Below are 20,872 nucleotides of genomic sequence, written 5' to 3'. Positions count from 1 at the left end.
TTTAGTATACAGTTACATACATACATACATACAGACATACATAAACACGAGCAGTTACTGATATTGACGGGAATGATTAATAACTTTGGAAGAGATGAATTATTGCTCTATTGATGGGCTGTTCGATTTACTAAATGGTATTGGTGAATTTGGAAGGATGTTGGTGTGGGTGGCCCCCCATGGCTTATGAACGACTTGCGTTTACTGTATAATACAAATACATTTACATATTATATACATATCCATATCCAAGGCATGCGTTCTGAATGATTGTTCTGATTGCCCAGCAGATTTTTTTTTAACCAGCATTTTTTTACTATCATCGATAACATAGAATGTACACTTAATTATTTTAGGTTAGGCTTACATTTTAAATACATTTACACAAATATACAGCTATTCATTTACTTTGAAATTCACACCTACTTAGCATCACATTTTGCTCAAAGTTGGCCTCATGAGGGGTAAAAGGTACAGTGAAGTGAGTTACAGCAGAAGAACGCGGAACTCGATATCTATAGTGGCGGTTGAAAATTGAAATTTGTAAAAATAAAGCACCAGCAGATTTGGTGGCTTCTAAAACACTCAGGCTAAAAAGCCCATTATATTTAAAACTCTGGAAAGGGGGTAAATAGTCAAGGAGGGAAGGAGAAAAGTATCAGAGAGAGAGAGAGAGAGAGAGAGAGTGAGATAGGAAAGAATAGAGACAGAGATAGAGATAGTTAGTCCTGTGAGAATTTTCCAGATTCTTTGGTAAATCTGTAAATATCCTCCAGTCCTAGAGAACGAATATTACTCATTCTCATGACATCGAACCCCAAAACTCGTAGCTGTGCTCTAGCAAATGCAGGACACTTACAGAGAAAGCGCTCAGTGCTATCCGCCTCCCGCCTCCTCTAAGTAAGACAAGCAAATCGTGTCCTCAATGATGCCAATGGTGTTCATATGCTGACCCCATGGGTTGTGTCCTGTAATAATACCGACCATCAACCGAACATCTTTCATTCCAAGTTTTAGTAGAAAGTTTGACAGTTTTCTGTTCGGACTTGTCACAAACTCTTTGCAGTTCTGCAGCGTTCTAGACCGGACCATCGCTCTTTATGTAAATTGCATACATAATCGCTGATCCAATTCATTATTCCTGTGGTACTGATTCCGATTATTGGCTCTGGTCCTTGTGGGGGAACCGCTGATCCACAGTTGGCCAATTCATCGGCAGTTTCGTTTCCTTGAACACCGGAGTGTCCTGAAACCCATATAAGTACAAGCCTGTTTTGTCTTGCGACTGAATTGAGCTTCTTCTTACATTCTTGAACAATCTTTGAGTTTGCTTCGCGTTCTCCAGGGCCTTCAGTGCAGCATGACTGTCACTGAAAACTCCAATCTGTTTCCCGCTCCATCTCCTCTCGATTACCCATTCGACTACTTTCAGGATGGCAAAAACTTCCATTTGGAAAACAGTTGCAATTTCCCCCATAGTATAGTGATACTTATTAGTATCGTTTAAGTACCATCCGGCTCCAGACCCTATTTCATTCTTGGACCCATCGGTAAGGAAAATATCCGTCAAACCTCCCTGCATGCATTCTGGATTGCTTCATTGCTCACGCAATGGAAATCTGACATCAACTTTCGTTCCAAATGAAATTATAAGTATCAGTTCGTCTTTAGGTGCCAAAAACAGTGGATACTGCTCAGATAGCAACTTAAAGAATTCTCTGTGTCCCAAAGCTCTGTCTTCGTGCCAGAAACCATATTTATGGAGTCTACACATTGCTTCTATTGCTTCCTGTTGTATCTTAAGATCCAGGGGGAGCAAATCAAGCATAGCATTTAGAGCATCACCAGAGGTTGTAATCATGGCACCCGTGATGCACAAACATACACTTCTTTGCAGCCTGTATAACTCCCGGATTGTCGACTTAACAATGCTCCGTCGCCACCAGACCACAGAAGCGTAAGTGATGATTGGTCTGATAAGTGGCGGTTAGTATTTGACATCGTGCGAAAAGAGTTGTCTGCGTAGGCTTAAAAAAAAAACCTAAAATACGATTCCAGTTGCGCCAAGAGGGCAACGCAGGTATTAACTCACTGCTTTTCGTTTATGAATTTGTCTCTGAGAGCGTAAAATTGCCATTTACGTTTTATTATTTGCAAGTATTGCGATTATTTACTTCACTTGTTACACAAAAAATTATATTTATGCTAGAAATTAAAGGTAAAGAAGTTTTCTGTACAAAAATTTTACCGCACAAAATTTAATTAATGATGTCTGTCTCCCTTATTTAGAACGTTAAGCCCGAACTCCATGCCAAGTATTCTAAGCGTTAAGGCCTTCAGCGGTTTATACTCTCATACGATTTTTCCACGAATATAGCGCGAAAAGCCATAGCGCCTTGAAATGGAGTTCTAGCTTAACTTCGTTTACTACGTATGAAAAAATCTTTTACTCTAAAAGAATCTCACTGTTAATACCATATAACATTTTCTGTTAAATTAGCAACAGCGTTCTGTAAAAGCGTTTGCGAGCTCTATTTGATATTTAAGCTTCTACTCTCAAGAGATTGGCTAATGCAAGGCAACTACATACATGTGCATGTTGGCCTCTATATACGAATATGTATATGTATGTGTGGAACGTATGACAAAATGCTGATCATAGGCCTCTTCTTTTTGCCAAACATTAGCAAGTGTCGAATAGATGTGTTGGCAACGCTGCTTTAAGTTCATGTGTTGGTAAGGCAGTGCGGGACTTACGATAACTTTGCTGTTGCTTTCGCATGAAAATTTTTCGTTAAGTTAATGGGGCATAGAGATAGCGGGTGGTGAAATGGCGAACGGAAGAGGCCCAATATCATTTGCATGCTTCCCGTGATGTCAAAAAAGGAAAGAAGATCGCTATCTAATGAATAAACTTATTTTTCAAAGTACGCATGTAATACTAGGCTGTTCAAAAAGTTCTGCGGTTCGAAAAGAGAGGGTGTTTCAACTAGCCTCATTTGTTTTTGTTATGTTGGTACACTTTTCATATAAACGTAATTGAAGTTTCATTGCAATCTGTAAATTCATTCTTTGTTTCGAAGCCATTTAGTATCGCCGTGTCACAGTATTTTCCACAATGGAAGTATTATGCGCTGATAGAATTTTTATTTGTGGAAGGTTTAAAAGCAAAGGAAATTTGTGAACGAATGTTGAAAGTATATAAGGACTTTTCGCCGTCAATTAGTACAGTAGATAGATGGGTTGCTGAATTTAAATGTAGTCGTACAAGCCTTGAAGACGATCCACGTCAAGGACGTCCAAAAACAGCAAAACACCAGAAATCGTAGAAAAATATAGACTATAGTATAGGAAAATCGTCAAGTGAGATTTAGTAGAAGCCCTAGACATCTCATTGAGCGATGTAAGTAAAATTTTGACTGAAGTATTGGGTTTCAGAAAACTGTGCGGCCGCAATTGATGCCGCATTCGCTAACAATGAAACAAAAACACATGCGAATGCGACTTTCTCAGCCACATTTAGAAGGATTTCGAACGGCTAAAGTGGATTTTGTGCATCGATTCATCACAACGGATGAGACTTGGGTCTATCGCCATGACCCTGAATCCAAACAAGAGGCTACAGAGTGGTGTGAACCTGGCTCTTCGGCTCCGAAACGAGTTCGTGTCCAGAAATCGGTCAAGAAAGTATTAGCAGCAGTGTTTTGGAATGCGAAAGAAGTTTTGTTTGTGAATTACTTGCACAATGGTAAAACAAAAAATTCTGAATATTATTGCAACCTTTTAGACCAGCTGAAGGAAAAAATCCGTGAAAAAATACCCAGTTTGCAAAAGAAAAAAATTATATATTGTATAATCAGGGAAATGCAGCGTCTCACAAGAGCATTTTGACAATGGCTGAAATCCATGAATTAAAGACACTGCATTCTTCAGATTGGGTCCTTAGTGACTTCCATCTGTTTACAGACCTAAAAAAATTCATGAATTAAAAGCGTTTTTCATCAAATGATGAATTTTTACGCATTTTGCAGCCATTCCAGGCTTTCACTTCAGGGATGGAAATCATAAATTGGAATCTCGTTGGAACAAGTGTATTGAAGTTCAGTGAGACTATACTGAATAATATTAAAGTGTATTTCAAACCATAAAATTGTGTTGTCCTTATCGAACAGCAAAACTTATTGAACAACCTAGTATTTATGTTTATATGTGCAAATATTCTGTAATGAAAAAGCTTTCCACAAAAAATATCTGCCGTTCAGAGTCGGCTTAAAACTGTAGATCCCTCCGTTTCTTGAACAACATCAAGACTAGGAGCAGGAGCTCGGCCAAGCACCAAAAAAGGGTGTAAATATGCATATATGTATATAAATATGTATACAATAATGTATATATGTATGTAATGTATAATTCTCTGTATGACATTTTCGTATTCAAAAAACTAAAAATGATGATGATTGTAATAATAATAATAATCATAATAATAATTACTGTAATAATAATAACATAAATAATTAATCCCTAGCATCTTTTCTAAGCATTTAGATATAAAAGGTTGGTTACAAAATAACTTGAACTCCGCTAAAAATAAACTGCCTATCTTGCTTCGACACCTCTAGTGTGCTCTTATCCACAAACATTCTATAGACATACATATACATATATGCATACATATGCAATGCTGTACAGTACCAGTAGATTAACAAAAACAAAACTTAACTGACTAATGTTAAAAGGATATGGTAACTTTGTGGTGTCTAAGTAACAAAAAAATAGAGCAGAAAATAATAAAGTGTAACAGAAATTATAAATAAGTTCGAATTAAATATGAACAGACCTAATTTAGAGACTTGATTTGTAGACAAAATGTGGTTGAACTAAATCTGTTGGTTGTGGTTGAAGGTAACGAAGTATTATTGTTGAGTCAAACCAGCTGAATATGTAACAAAACGTCTAAAGTTGTTGTTGCTGTTCTGATAGCATGATCACACTGCATATTTTAGCAATGACTGCATTTGTTGTTATTTGAGAATATACTTGCACACACAAATACTTAAGCATAACATAAGAACTGAAGTAACAGGATGTGCTCTCTTTAGCTGAGTACTTCGACTGCCCTTCCGACTCGCTCAGTTCTGTGCTCGAACTCGTGTTGAATTTGCAGAAATCGTAGCACTTGAAGCACTTAAAGCACACATTTGTTGTTTCTGGTATCTGTTTCTGTATCGAATGAATGAATTGTTGAAACTGGGCATATAATGGAAAATGATGGTGTGTTCACACTTCACACCGCTGTCAAATTTGAGTTTGAGTTCTCTTCTGTTACTACCGGTCTTTAACACGTTATGAGCTTCTTGTTGGCTTCATTTTCACAGCTCTTCCACTCGTCGATCAAGCGTCAATTGCTGCATGACTATTATGCCTATGGGATTTTGTTTATTTTTTTCGCGATTTTCTGGTTCTCTGCATATTTTCAATATATGTATTTATATATTTACAGAAAATGTACGTACATGCACATCAAATGCGTTTAGCTGGCATTTATGACAAGTTGTCGACGACGCATTATGCTCAAACACGTGTAATGGGATCAGTTAACGATGTTTCGAATTGACTTCATGCGATATGCGAGCAATTGCATACTTTACGGCTGAGTGCATTGAGCTGAACGATGCGTGATTGTGCGATTGTTAACTTTGTACGTAACATTATGTAGGATATTAAAAAAAGCGATTAATATGGTACATAAGTATGTATGTAGGTATAACTGGTTGCAGTTTTTGCTTTTGCGGTTTTGTGGTTTTCACTTTATGACTCTCGAGGCATTTTATAGTGGATCTTCAATTAATTTTCAATTTTTCGTTTTTACATCTGTATTTGCAGTTGTATTTGCATCTGTATCTGTATCTGTTGCACCAAACAGCGTCTCTAACAGCAGCAACAGCAGCAGTGGTTGTAGTAGTAGTAGTAGATTATCTCACTCTCATTGGCTTAACGCAAATGTAATTAAATTCAATAAATTTATTTTTAATAAAACTTTATCAATCAAAGAATTTACTATTAATGAATTCGAATGAATGCATGATTAAATAACGAATTGGTAGCAAAATGGTAGAGTGTTGATGGTGGGTAGGTGGATGGTGAGTGTTGGCGAATAAGTGAGAAATTGCGTAAAAATTAGCTGTGACTTTGTGGAAGATAACATATAAAATGCACATAAATTCAAACCAAACAAAAAAAAAAAAATTGCGAATGGATTAGGCATAGAGCACATAAGAATTTTGATGCTCAAATTTTGTCCAAAAGTCACAACGTATGTAGGCTACATCAAGAAACTCGTTCGAAAAAATATAAGAAATGCGGTATAGAAGGAGGAATAATAGTATTGTGGAGTAAAAAAAGTGTGAGATAAACGAAAAATGGCATGGATGGAGTATGAAGTTATAAAATGCAAAATGAAAATCAAAATCAAAATAATAAAAATCACAAGTGCAAATAAATCAAAAAGAAAAATTAGACAAAGTTCCAAATAAGAGATGCATAATTCAAAAACAAAAACTGAAAAATATGAAAACTAATAAAAATTAAGTAATTAAGTAAGAAGAAATAAGATAAAGCAAAAAATTACTGTATTCAAAAAACTTGTCATACCGAATTATTAAGCAAAAACCAAAAAATTTGCAAAGCAATGGAAGTTTTTAAAAACCAAAAGGATTGTTAAGGTCGTTTTTTGTTTAATTTGTATAATTTCAACTGGAGATTTCTTGTTGCTACTTATTGCAAAAGCAAGTCACTCACCTAGCAAAGCTCTTGAAGGCCGCACTTTGCGGATTTATACAGAGTGGCACTCGTCCCGTTTGCAGCTGCTCCGCAATGAATTTGTGCATTTCCTCTGTAAATTAGAATAACAGACGATTTGTTAATATTTGTAAATAAAAATTGTAAAATAAGTTAATCTGATATTTGTATTTATAAACATATTTTATGGATTAAATAACGAAATTAGTTAAAAATGAACTTAGTTAAAAAAAAACTTTATCTGCTCGAACACGTTAATCGCCGGAACGAATGAGCCGAATTGGTGAAGACGATTTACGCACATTTTTAAACTGAATATACCTTCTGCTCAAATATGAACGAGACGGTATCAATAAAACGGTCAGCGGATGACATATGGCAAAAATAATTTTTTTGTTGGATGGTAGGACTGTTATAGGCTTACATGGCAAATTTCAGCGTGATATGTCACATAGTTTGTTTTCTGTGCTACTGTAAACAAGTCAAGCTCGAGCGTGTTCTTCGAATTTAACGATGGAAATTCAAGTTAAACAAAGAATTTGTTTGAAATTTTGTTATTCCAACATGAACGTCGTCCAGCAACATCAGTAAACGACGAAAACATCGGAAAAGTAAAGGAAATTGTGCTTGAAAATCGCACAAATCGCAAAATCGGTTAACGCTGAATATTATTTAGACGTTTTAAAGCGTTTGCGCGAGAACAAGGAAAGAATTGTGGGGCAACAAGTCATGGTTCTTGCATCACGATAATGCACCAGCTCACACATCACGTCTTGTTCGCGATTATTTGAACAAAAATAATGTTAATATCGTTCCGCAAGCACCGTATTCGCCTGATATGGCTCCCTGTGACTTTTTCCTGTTTCCCAAGCTCAAGTTGCCGCTCCGTGGAAAACATTTTGAGACAATTGAAGTCATAAAAGAGAATTCGAAGAACACACTCGAGCTTGACTTGTTTACAGTAGCACAGAAAACAAACTATGTGACATATCACGCTGAAATTTGCCATGTAAGCTTATAACAGTCCTACCAAAAAACAAAAAAATTATTTTTGCCATATGTCATCCGCGGACCGTTTTATTGATACCGTCTCTTTCATATTTGAGCAGAAGATATTCCTCACAGTGGTCGCCATAGCCGAACGGGTTGCCGTATGACTACCATTCGGAAGTGAAACCCCTAGCACGAAACATCAAATGATCAAAGCAAAAGGTTTTTCAAATAACGGCCGCGCTTCTTGGCAAGCAGTGGCAAACCTTCGAGGATATTTCTGCCTTGCAAAAGCTTCTCATAAAAAGCCATCTGCCGTTCGGATGCGACATGGCGACTACAGTTCCTTCTATTTGTGTGAAGATAATCAAGACGCACACCTGAAATAGGAGGTGGACCTCAGGAAATACCCAGCAAGCGCCATATATATGTTAAGCAGAAATAACTGTTGGTCACGTGCGTAAACGAACATGCTCTCTGCTGTTCAACTAGCGATCATCATACACATACGACTATACAGCAACTCATGCAGTTACAATGCAAATGTGAGTCGGCTGCTGTGAGAGCCAGTGCAGTAACAGCGAACAGCATACGCATCGCCCGCAGTTCGCAGTTGTGTGTCGGCTGCTGTGAGAGTGAACAGAGCAGTTAACAGGAAAGAGCAATTTAGTGTGAAGTTCACCTTCATCCGATTGGAATTGTTTAATGGGAGTTCTAATGCAAATGGACCAGTTTGGGGATTTCTACGGTTGCTAGCTTTGTTAAGCTTCCAATATTATTGTAAATTCTTTTTGTTAATAAAAAAAAATATTTTACAATTTATATATTATTGAAAATCCTATTTTGCTAAGTGAAAATAAAGGCGTTTAAAAACACAAACATAAAAAACCGCTTAAAAGGCAGTCGGATAGGTATTTCGAAAAATCGTATTTCTGGTCGTATTTAATTCAAATTTAGAATATATCTACATACTAAATCTTTGTTATATGAAACAAAAGCGAGACTCTCGGCTGGAGATATTTCGAAAAGTTTTATTTATTTTTCATTTCGGTGAAAATTTAGAATGCCAGATATTGAGTCACTTTTATTTGCAGAAGTTGCTGTGTATGTAAAGAATTTTCACTTTCCATGAATTTTTAAGTATTTCAAATATTCAAGTAAAATTTCATTGAAATTTTATGCGATTGAAAATTTTAAAGGTATACGGGATATATAGATAGACACGCCAACAACATTTAGGTATTTGAAAAATGTTAAGTCAGCTAATTTTCTGCTGATGCATTGATTCAGAGAGAGCGCAAGCCGATCCTTCCGATATTGGGAATAACATAAACCGCTCCATACCTCGCAGCCATAATTGACTGAAATTTTCAACCATTTCTTGAACGCGATCGCGATTACCGAAAGAAGCAAGGAGTGCATGACTGGATAGTGACAAAGAAAACCGGCGCTGAGCACAAACAGGCTAAATGGTTACATGGAAACAGTTCTAAGGCTGGGTAAGGGACTGGAGTTTAGAACAGCTGAACTGTTACCTTTGATACCAAAATAATAAAGATTAAAAAAGAAAAGAAAAATTGCCTGGTGAAAAATTTGATATGCTGCTATTTTATTGTAGGATATAAGTTAAAAAATGCAAATATTTAACGATTCCTTTTAAGGTATGTGAATTTGCGGTATGCAGAAGGGGGAAACCAGACAAAGTACATTGTTACCTTTGTTATGGTCCACCTACAACCACAAAGAAACGTCAATACTGACAAATATGAAATGAAGGGATGTCTGCAGACTCATGGCAGTGATAACTGGCTTCTGGTCTATCGGGGAACAAGCAGCCCAAAATGGGCATTCCTCACAACACACACTGCCACAGTTGTAAATAACCAGAGCAAAAGGAAACTATTTTCTATTTCTTCTGTGAGTGCCCTGCCCTATGGAAGTAGAGAATGTCAACCCTTCGCAAACCACTGTTCCAGAGTATCGAAAAACTGGCTGGCTTACACGTCAACAACCAAATAAGGTTCTGTAAATAGCCACTAAACAAATTGGTGGCGAGGATGTGGCAACAAAATGTTGCTGAAGTGCTAATCACACTTTAACCAACCAACCAGCCACGTGAATTTGAGTTGAGGAATAATTTGATTAAAAAATAAATTTTTCTGTCAGCGCTGCTTGAACTTGCGTAAAATCCGTAAAATGTGAATTTCCTGCGCGCCTTATGAATAAAATCTACAGCAAATTGCTAATGAGATCGCCTGCTTAATCCCATTTACGGCTGCATAATAATTAAATTTTACCTTTGACCTGCTGCACCGAAGTCAGCTTACGCTCCCACAGATCATCGAACGGCTGACCAGCTGATGGCTCAAAATCGGCGGTATATTGACGCATACCAGCCGAGGTAGTGAAACAGCATTTGCACATGCACGAATGATAGCGTAAGCGACCTTCATCCAGGTAGGGATGCGCCAGAGCGTCCGTCACTGTGATCCGTTTATCCTGAAAAAGCACATTTGATTAATATATAGAAATTATTTATAATTTTTTTGCAGGTATAGTATGTGCGTGTCACTTACCGGATCAAAGACAAGCATTTGACAGAGCAGATGCACTGCTTCGTGCGTCGCATGCGAACTGAGCGTGTACAACGCCGAAAAGGATGGCAGCTTGGGTGCGCGACGTAGCATATGTGATCGGGCGCCATCGCATGCGTGACGCATATCCTCCATGGAGGGTGTGCCCAACAATTCCGTTATCAACTCCAGCTGTTGTACGGGATTCTGTGCCTGAAAAAGAATGCGACGACCGAGCAGTTCGCCGAAAATGCAACCTACCGACCAAACATCCACAGCGGACGAATAATGTCGGGCGCCCATCAAGATCTCCGGTGCGCGATAGTATTGTGTGACAACCTCTTGTGTCATGTGTTTAGCCTGATCGGGCTCTTCGACGCGCGCCAAACCGAAATCGCATATCTTCAGCACACAATTCGAGTTGACGAGCAGATTGCCGGGCTTGATGTCGCGATGAAGAATGCGCGCTGAATGCAGATACTTGAGACCGCGCAATATTTGGTAGAGGAACACTTTGATGTGATCGGCGGAAAGATGCTGTGGCGAGACGATTATCTTATGGAGATCTGACTGTAGGAGTTCGGTTATCACATATCTATTTAACGAGGGGTGACAAGTAATGAAATTACATTTGTCGAGTTGAGGAAAACCAGTTGTGCAATTGAAAAATAAAAGTTAATATACGCAGCTACTTATGCAAAAAAAAAACCAAAAATTCAAAGCAAAGTAAATTTCAAATATGGTGCGATATGTGTGTGTGCGCATTCTTCATTCCTCAATGAGTGTGGCTTGTTGAGAATTGTTGACTTAGGCAAGTTACCGATTTGGTGCACTTAAATGGCGCATCAAACTGCCTGCATACAAATCATACAAAGTTCGCGAAATGGGTGAAAACTTTTTCAATTAAATGCCATTGATTTTCTCCAATTGCTTTGCTGTTGGCTACTGGCAGAAGGCAACTTTTGGGGCAACCAACATTCACAGCCCTTTAATGGAACACGTGCATTTAAGTGTCTTCAGCAGCCTTGAGCAGCCACAAAGTTGTTACAAAAAGTGGCTATTGAAATTTGAATTTTCCTATTACGATGCCACACACAGCTATTTGGCTACTCGCTTGCCGGTTTTGTCTCCATCTTCAATGAGTTCTAATTAAATGAGCTAAAAATGCATTCTAAAATTTCATTGTATTTTGCTAATTCCACTGAATAAAACCAACAATTGCAAAAACAAACAATGACAATGTGACTCGTGTGCAACCATTTGCTCGTAAAATCGTCCTCGGCTTTAGTGGCAGCATCAATTTAATGCAATGCATTTTTAATGCCCCTAAAAGCAGACAACGCCATGTGCTACCACGGAGGTGAGTGCCAGCAGCAATGTGCTAGTGTAGTTGTAATTGATGCCAGCGGAAGTGCAGTTGCGTTATTGTCAGAATACTTTAAATGAGACGGGTAGCGTATGCATATGAGAATGGATACACAGAATGAAGGCTACACAACGGGTTCTCAATAAAATTTAAAGCTATACGACTATGCCGTAAAAAGTTTAACGAGCTACGATTGCGTTCTGGTATGGAATTTTACAAACTAATTTTATATATGTACACAACTCGGCAGATTGTGCTTAAAAATACCATCACTACTGATTGCTGTGCATATAAGGTACTTTGACATGCATCAGTCTCTGGAAAAATATGTCAATTTGACACAAAAATGAAACTAAGCTATAGGTAAGAAGTCAGTTTATTTGTACAAAACAAATCAAAATTCATTGAAAAATAAATACGACATAAAAAAATATATATGTACATATACATGCAGCACAATATATGCACAATTTTTACGCCGCATATTGAAAAATGTTCTCAAAGTCAAGCCTTACAAGATCCAAAAGGCGCATGATCTCACATTAAAGCAGCAACTAATTAGAGAGAGGGGAGGAGTTGCTTCGCTTGGCCGAAAGCGGCCAATTTCCGAACATTGTATTTTCTGACGAGAAAATTTTTCAAATTGAGCAATTCGTAAACTCCCAAAACGATAGGGTGCATTTGACCGACCGTTCATACGAGAATTTGAGTCATCGATTGGCCACCAGGAGGCAGCACCCGCCACAGATATTGGTTTGGGCCCCTGTAACCGTAGATGGGTGCTCTCCAATCATTTTCATCGAGCCTGGCGTCCAGGTAAACGAGAAATATTATCGGGAAAGTATTCTGGAGGCTGCTTTGAAGCCGTGGGAGACAAATATTTCGGTGGCAGACCATGAACGTTTCAACAGAACTCAGAACTCTCACAAAGCTCGAGTGAATGGCTCAACAAGAATGGCTAAAATCCAACGTTTCGAAATTCAATAACGTCCACACAATGGCTCTCAAATTCACCAGATGCGAATCCGATGGATTATTCTCTTTGGGCCATTTTAGAGAGCAAGGTTCGAACTAAAAGATTCACCAGTCTCAAGGCGCTGAAAAAGTCCAACGTCCGTGAGTGGGCCAAAATACCTGCAAGTCACATTCGGGGAGCTTGCGATTCGTTTCTGGAACGTCTCAAGGCCATTCGAGTGCCGGACTCTGTAATAGTCCAGAAGCCTGTAAGCGTGGCGATGAGTTAAAACAAATCTAACCCCTCCCTCTAAAAAGCTATGATGCAATTTTTTGAATGTTCCACAGCTCAATCCAGTATTGCTCCGCTAATGAAGTTAATATTTTTTAAAAATATTTAACTCACTATTCAACAAAAACCATATAAATTATTTTTGCAAACTTTGTCAAAAAATTATGAAATTGCAAACTTTTTACACAGAATTTTTAGAATAATGGTTAGTATGCAGTTTTATAACCCATTAAATTTTAGCATGATAAAGTGCAAAAGTTACCGTTAATTTTTGACAATTTTTTAAACCATTCTTAGCCATTTTCTTCCATATAAAAAAAATTGTTGAGCGTACTTTGTATGGAAGAAAATGCGTGACACTGTCAGCAAAGAAAGTGTAATTGGGCTGAGAAAACAAAGAGTAATGCCGGAGGCCTTATTATTGAAATTTTGCAGATTTGGGCTAACAGAGATGCTTATATATATGTATCATATAAGGTCCTCTAACTCCTAGTTGTAGCAAAGCGTATGAAACGCTTCTGCTGTCGACATTTATAAAAAAATATTTATTAAACACGAAGCTGCTAGGTGCACATTTCGTGAATGAGATGATGCGGAAGAACTGATAGTTAACAAAGAACATACACCTGTGCTCTCAATAATAGCAGCGCGACATATTGCAATATTTTTTTAGTACTTGTTAAAAATTTATATAATTTTTCTTACTTTTTTTATTACTCTTATTCATTTTACTAGAAGTTTCAAACGTTACACGAAATTTAAAACAATGCAAAAAATTTTTGACAAAATGTCAAACAAATTTAATCAGAAAAATTTCATGTACGCAGTTTTATAGCCCTTTGAATTTTGGAATAATAAAGTGCAAGTTTTAAGTGTCTTTTGATGGATTTTTTATCACTTTTTTCTGGCGGTTTTGTGCGTTTTCTACACATAAAAAAAGTTGAGCTTTCGTTATATAATATTTAAAACATAAATAAAAAACTCAAAATTAACGCAATCACTTTAAATTGACACAATTTTTGACCAAAATTTAAAGAGCTACAAAACGGCATACTCGAGATTTTTCTAAAAATTCTTAAAAAAAACTTTGAAATTTTATTAAAAATTGTTTACATTTTTTTTTTGAATTGTGTATAATGCTTGAAACATTAAGTTAAAAATAATAAATACAAAATAATAAAAAAGCAAGAAAAATTAAATAAAATATTGTATAAATAAGTAGCCAAATATTGCAAAATATATCGCGCTGCTATTATAGAGATCACAGGTGTACTAAAAAGTTTGAAATTATGATGGAAATGTTTAGATTTTTTTTTTTAATTTTTCTACAAAGCTGAAACTTTGAGTTATATGGCTTTTGTTGTGGTATGAACTAAAGTTTAAAAAAAAAAAAAAAAAAAATTTAACAAAAAATGAACAGCGAAAACTTTGTAATAAGCCACGTTGCCATGACTGTGGACACAGGCATTATCTTTTAATATGAGGGCCGTTTAAAAAGTCAGTGCAAAAGTAAAAACTACTTAATTGTTTAGGGCAAACTTCTTTTATATTTCAACACAGTCTCCACTTAGGTTTATACACTTCGTCCAACGCTGTTCTAGTTTGTGGATCTCTTCCGAATAATAGGATTTGTCCAAGTCTGAAAAACAGCCATGTGTTTCTCCAATCGCCTCCTCGCTTCAATAGAAACTTTTTCCCGCCAGCCGTTTCTACAAATTAGGGATAACATAGTAGGCCGAGCGATCTGAGGGAGCCTAGTCTGGAGAATAGATGGCTGTGTAACGAGTTGGAGCTCCATTAATTTTGCGACCACTACTGTTGAGGCGTGAACTGCTGCGTTATGCATTTTTTGAAAATCATTCGATTTACTCGATTAAAATGAATGCCAAACACAAATAAACAATCCGATATGGCTGAAATTTGGCGTGTGTTTTTTCAAGAGATGCTACTAACTAAACAGAACCTCGATACGCACCAGTTGTGCCATTTCTCTGACTGTGCGCGGACTTTTTAAACGACCCTCGTATCAAATGGAGTAAACAGTGAAATAAAAAATGAAAATGTAAAACCGCCAATTAAATGGTTAAGAACTGAGACATGAGGTTAGTATACTCGTATGTGAGTGACGCATAAACGAAAAGTATGAAATGACAAAACAAAAAAAATTTTCCTTGCTTCAAACACTCAGTGAAGCTGCATCGATAAGTGAAGTAGGAAAGCTAGTTAGCCAACTTGTGCTTCCGGTGCAACAACTGCAAATTGCTATGTTGCTCTTGTTTTATTGCTATTTCTGAAACGCTCAGTGGCAAGTAGCTGCTATATACGTAGATGTAGTTCGTTTTGTTGCAAAATGAACACGAAAAAAACTTCCATTCTTGGCTTAATGCAATTTTGCGCCATCGTCATTATTTGCATAACTTTTTTAAATGCTCAGTTGTATTATTATTGCTCTGTATTTGATTGTAACAGAAGCTGTTTTCCAATTGCATATTTCATCTAAAGTCTAGCTGCTGCTTTGCATTTACGTCATTTCGTTATTGTTGCCTTTTGTTTTCTACTCGCTTTGAATTATCTACATTTTGTTGTTTTTTTTTTGTTTTTATACATTTTTCAAAAGGATACATTTCTTGGAAGAAATCCAAATGAGGTGGTTGTAAAATGTCCAATGCTGAGAGTACCTGCAAATAAATGGAAAGAGAAAAAGTGTAAATGAGTGAAGCTGAAAAAAGTGGACATTTTAATTAATTACATAAAAAGAACAAAAATATTAATAATAAAAACAGCAAGACAAACCGTTTGAGTCATTCTTTTAGATAATTAAGTTATAAAGAAAGGCAAAAATATTGTAAGACTGAAAGACAGAAAGGTAGTTGAGTTTATGTGGACAATGAGCAAGACTAAGTAGGTTGTTTATGAAAGTTTTCCACTTTATACTTAAGGTAGTAGCCCGGTGTGACGGGTTCAAAAAATCGAATTTTTTTTTTAACTTTTCGGAAGAAAAACATCTTAAAAATATACTATAAAAATTTCAGACAGAAATTTTAATTATTTTTAAAGTTATAGCTAAAATAAGAGAGTAGTGTGTATGAAAGCGTGTGACACGCCAGCAGCAGCTGCTTTGAAAACTTTAACGCGTTTTTTTCAAAACCATGTTTTCGAAATTTCGGGGAATCACTGACTCAAAACTATTCAACCGATTTGGCTAAAAATTTAACCCGTTATTCTTGACACACATATATAGATTCCGGACGTTTAAAACATTTAATTTTTTAATAATAAACTATTTACTTTAAACAATTTATGAAGAAAAAAAATTAGATTTTGAGAACTTTTTTCACAAGTCCGCCATTTTGTTTTTGTTTTTTTATTTTTATGTATTTTTTAGGTTCGGGACCTAAAATAAAGTATACAGAATAATAATCTCTTTGAATTTTTTATTTCAGATCACTTTGGAAGGCTGTGTGTTTCCCCGAACCAAGGACTCCACTTTGACGTCAAAAATTTTAAACAAATTAATATAAAATTAACTTTAAAAAAATTGTTTAGATACTTCAAAACACCAATAAAAACATGTAAAAACTTTAAAACGATCGCATTTTATTTTCTTTTTAAAAAAGATTCATGAAAAATATCGAAATTTCGTTCGCTACACCTAACTACTACCTTAAATGTCGACTTGGCCTCTAAAACTTACAAAACAAGAGGAAGTGGCATCTCGTCAATTTTCTAGTCATGCGAAATTTTAAAACATGTCCCGGTGAGTATTTTTTCGCATCCAAATTTGTTCGCCATGTCCGGATTTTGAGTAATTTTATGCTAAATGCTTGAAAAATTAACACGGATTTGTATTCAGCGATCCCAATAAACCGCGAATAGTCTTTTTTATGGCTCGGCACAATCTTTTATAAGAGCGTGCAATAGTTGGCGTATGCCGATGATATTGACATCATCGGCCTTAACAACCGCGCTGTTAGTTCTGCCTTCTCCAAACTGGATAAAGAGGCAAAGCGAATGGGTCTGGTGGTGAACGAGGACAAAACGAAGTACCTCTTGTCTTCAAACAAACAGTCGGCGCAATCGCATATCGGCACCCACATCACTGTTGACAGTTATAATTTCGAGGTTGTAAAGGACTTCGTTTATTTAGGAACCAGCATTAACACCGATAACAATGCCAGCCTTGAAATCCAACGTAGAATCTCTCTTGCCAACAAGTGCTACTGTGGACTAAGTAGGCAACTGAGCAGTAAAGTCCTCCCTTGACGAACAAAACTAACACTCTACAAGGCTCTCATCATGCCCGTCCTAACGTATGGCGCAGAAGCTTTGACGATGGCAACATCCGATGAAGCGACGCTTGGAGGATTTAAGAGAAAGATTCTGCGTAAGATTTTTGGACCTTTGCACGTTGGCAACGGCGAATATCGCAGGCGATGGAACGATGTGCTGTATGAGCTTTACGACGACATAGACATAGCACAGCGAATAAAAATTCAGCGGCTACGATGGCTGGGTCATGTCGTCCGAATGGTTCCAAACGCTCCGGCTTGGAAAGTATTCGATGCGGTACTAGCTGCTGGTAATGGAGGAAGAGGAAGGCCTCCTCTGCGTTGGAAAGATCAGGTGGAGAAGGACTTGGCTTCACTTGGTGTTTCCAATTGGCGTCGGTTAGCACGAGAAAGAAACGACTGGCGCGCTTTGTTAAACTCTGCCAAAATCGCGTAAGCGGTTATCGCGCCAATTAAGAAGAAGAAGAGGTATTTTTCAGCTTAGCTCAGAATAATTTGAAGTGCGATCGTAATCACTGGGGTTTAAATGGTGCGCACCATTTTACTCAAAAAATTAAAGATTCAAGCTTTAACTTGAGTATCGGTGGGAGTCTCTGACATGTAAGGTATTTCAGAAAAACAGAGGTAAAAATACCAAAAAACCACTTTTCCAATTTTCTCAAAACCGTGACGTGAAGGGAGCTTCTGGATCCCAGAATCGTGTTCAGAATCGTAAAACAGTCCAAAATATTGGATATGGGAATAAGTTTCCGTCCTTTCTTAGCCAAAATTACGAATTATTTAAACAATTAAACAAGTGAAGTATGTGCCATTGGAGGCTACAACTTTACTCCATCTTTCAGGCAACGTAGGGATTCCTCTGACGAAAAATTCGAGTTCTTTTGACTTGATCCATTCATTGAGCCAGTTTGCGATGCTCTCGTAAGAAGTGAAACCCTTTCCAATAAGGGGTGATTGAATTAATCGGAACAGATGGTAATCCGAAGGTGCAATGTCTTGGGAATACGGTGTGTAGTGCAAGATTTCCCAATTCAGTCTAAATATTTCTGAACCTATTTAGCAACCTGTGGCCTGGCGTTGTCATGCAGCAAAATCAATTTGTCATGTCTACCGTCCCATTACAGCCGCTTTTCTTTGAGAGCTTGATTCAAACGCATTAGCTGCAGTCGGTACCGATCGTCAGTGATGGTTTAAGGGGTTCACAATAGATTACACCTTTCTGATCCCACCAGTTGTACAACATAACCTTTGCAACATGAATATTTTTTCGTTGTCGATGGACCTGGTTCACCTGCCAGGCTCCAACATTTTCGACGCTTAGAGTTATCTTAATATATCTATTTTTCATCGCCAGTGACAATGCGAAGCAGACAAGTTTTTCTTTTCTGCCGTTCAAGAAGTATTTCACACGTTCCCAAACGTCTCTCTATTTGCAAAGTTTAGGCATTTAAGAATATGTCAATAAGAAGATTTTTTTAAATTCCTATTATTTCATGAGTTATAGCCTTTTTGGTGACATGGGATCGGTTCCGATCGCTTCAACTCAACAAAAGACGGTAGGCGTTTCCCTTTGAACGCGTTTTTCTCAAAACTACTTTTTTCGAGTTGGCGGTAAAAATATCTCGAGTTCTAATGGACCGATTTACTTCAAATTTATGGAGGCTGTTCTTTATATAATATATTCCTTTATCGAATGACCCTAACTCGAAACTATCACCTTTCATTTAGTTAAAAAAAAAAAAATTGGAATTGTTGAAAAAAATATGCAAACAAAATTTTTATTTTTCAAACAGCCGCTATGTTGGGAAACCTTATTTTTAACTCGTCCAAGGCTTATTCGATAGCGGCATCTATAGTAATTAAGAATCCGTTTGGTTTTTATTTTTCAGATCACCAGGAGGCTTGGAATCATGCACGCCAGGACACCTCCTCTTTTTGAACCCCCTACTTTTGTCAATTTTAATTTTTATTTTTTTTATTAGTTTTTAATGTAATATTTAATAATCAATAAATAAATGATAAAAAGGCGAAAGAGGGTGATCGGTAGTTTAGCGTAAGTGTACTAGCCTGCCATCCCAGCGGTAGTGGGTTCGAATACCACGTAAAGCACAGCCCTCGCACTCTTATAAATTTACCTACTTTCCCTGTTTCGAAAAACAAACAAAAACAAAAAAAAGATCCCTCCAATCCCAATCCCTCAGCCCCAAAAACTTATCCTTTCCATTCTTACTCCTGCACAATAGTCTGCACATTATTTGTATTGTGGCTGCTAAAACAAGCAAACAACAAAACCAAAGAAAACACACAGTTACACATTGCATCAGTGGCGCCAGCAAGAGGAAGCGGGTGACCGCGATAATAGCGCAGACACACGAAATTTAGCAAAGTCCTCAACCATCTGTGCGATCCTTCTGCCAGAAAAATGTGAAACACAGATGGCGCTCCAAACAGTAAGAAGGCGTTGGGCCTAAGCAACGACAGATGGGCATTGCCACTACTTAGGACTGGTAGCGGCAGGCTAACCTGTCAGAAATCAAAAAACACATTAACGAAACCAACGCGAATCTGAGTCTTGTCGAGCCCTTATGCTCTCGAGAGCAATGAACAAGGAAAAAAACAAAAAAAACAAAAAAAAAAAAAAATTATAAAAAAATGAATAGTACACATTTTTTTGTTTCCTTTGTACAGCGCTTCAAAAACCGGGAGAAATTCATGTCTCTACACTAGAACACCCCTTAAGAGTTATCACTTTGTTTTTTTTTTTTGACAGCACAAAGCCATTTTAATATTTAATATAAGACATATTTTTATTAACACTTTCTGACTCAAAAACCAGTTCTTCACAAAAGCTCATTATTATTATACAAAATTAAATTACATGCCCATGTGTTTAATGCACTTCCAGCGTTCATTCAATATTTTTTTAAATTTATTTTTTCAAATCTTACATCTGACAAGAAATCTGTTTGCTGGAGGTTTAGAAAAGGGCGACTTAGAAGATTGGTGTCTTACTAGAAGTTCTAGTCTTTTTCCATACTCCCAAAATTAGACGTTAAATTTGAGATGTTCTTTCAGCTGCACGAGTGGGCTTGTCACTTAAGTGAACTATAAAAAAATGTACGCAAAGGTTACACAAAAAAATGTAAAAAGTCAAAATGTAAATTTTTTTAACAGGAAATTTGCGAAATATCTTCATAGTTAAGCAAGCAAGGAATTGATGCCAACACATTGAAGCGTCTCTGCTACTTACGCTGTCACCATGAACTTTTTGAGCCATCAAATCACACGAATAAATTAAATTGGTACATTTGAGAATTTAATATGTCTTAAAAATGTCAAAAAAGTATTTCGAATATTTTTCATTTGACTTTTCGACATAAATTATAGCAATCGCCGGGTAATGCATTTTCCCATTTATTTATTTATTTCAAGCAATAAAATTAAGTTTGCAGCTCGACCTACTTTGGATAATTTTAGTGCATACTCGTATACAACAAAAAAAAAAAAATTTGTAGCAATTTTTTATTAAGAAAAAAAAAAAGCATTAGTGGCGATTGTTTCCTACTAACCGCGGGAAGTGAAGACGCGGCGTGAAGAAAAACCTTAAAAT

General features: G+C 36.9%; 1 protein-coding gene across 1 annotated transcript in view; it reads right to left on the bottom strand.

Moving 5' to 3' along the window:
- LOC128860260 (serine/threonine-protein kinase NLK-like) overlaps positions 1 to 20,872 on the bottom strand; it is a 136,168-nt gene that overhangs the window by 11,746 nt on the left and 103,550 nt on the right. The window contains exons 3-6 of the mRNA XM_054097673.1: positions 15,596 to 15,651; positions 10,365 to 10,956; positions 10,086 to 10,287; positions 6,799 to 6,892 (exon numbers count right to left, since the gene is read on the bottom strand). Coding sequence (XP_053953648.1) covers positions 6,799 to 6,892; positions 10,086 to 10,287; positions 10,365 to 10,956; positions 15,596 to 15,651 — 944 coding nt within the window. The remainder of the gene's footprint in view (positions 1 to 6,798; positions 6,893 to 10,085; positions 10,288 to 10,364; positions 10,957 to 15,595; positions 15,652 to 20,872) is intronic.

The sequence above is a fragment of the Anastrepha ludens genome, chromosome 4, assembly GCF_028408465.1.
Source record: "Anastrepha ludens isolate Willacy chromosome 4, idAnaLude1.1, whole genome shotgun sequence".
Classification (NCBI taxonomy): domain Eukaryota; kingdom Metazoa; phylum Arthropoda; class Insecta; order Diptera; family Tephritidae; genus Anastrepha; species Anastrepha ludens.
Note: the sequence above shows the minus strand (reverse complement) of the source record. Positions and strands in the feature narration are given on the sequence as shown.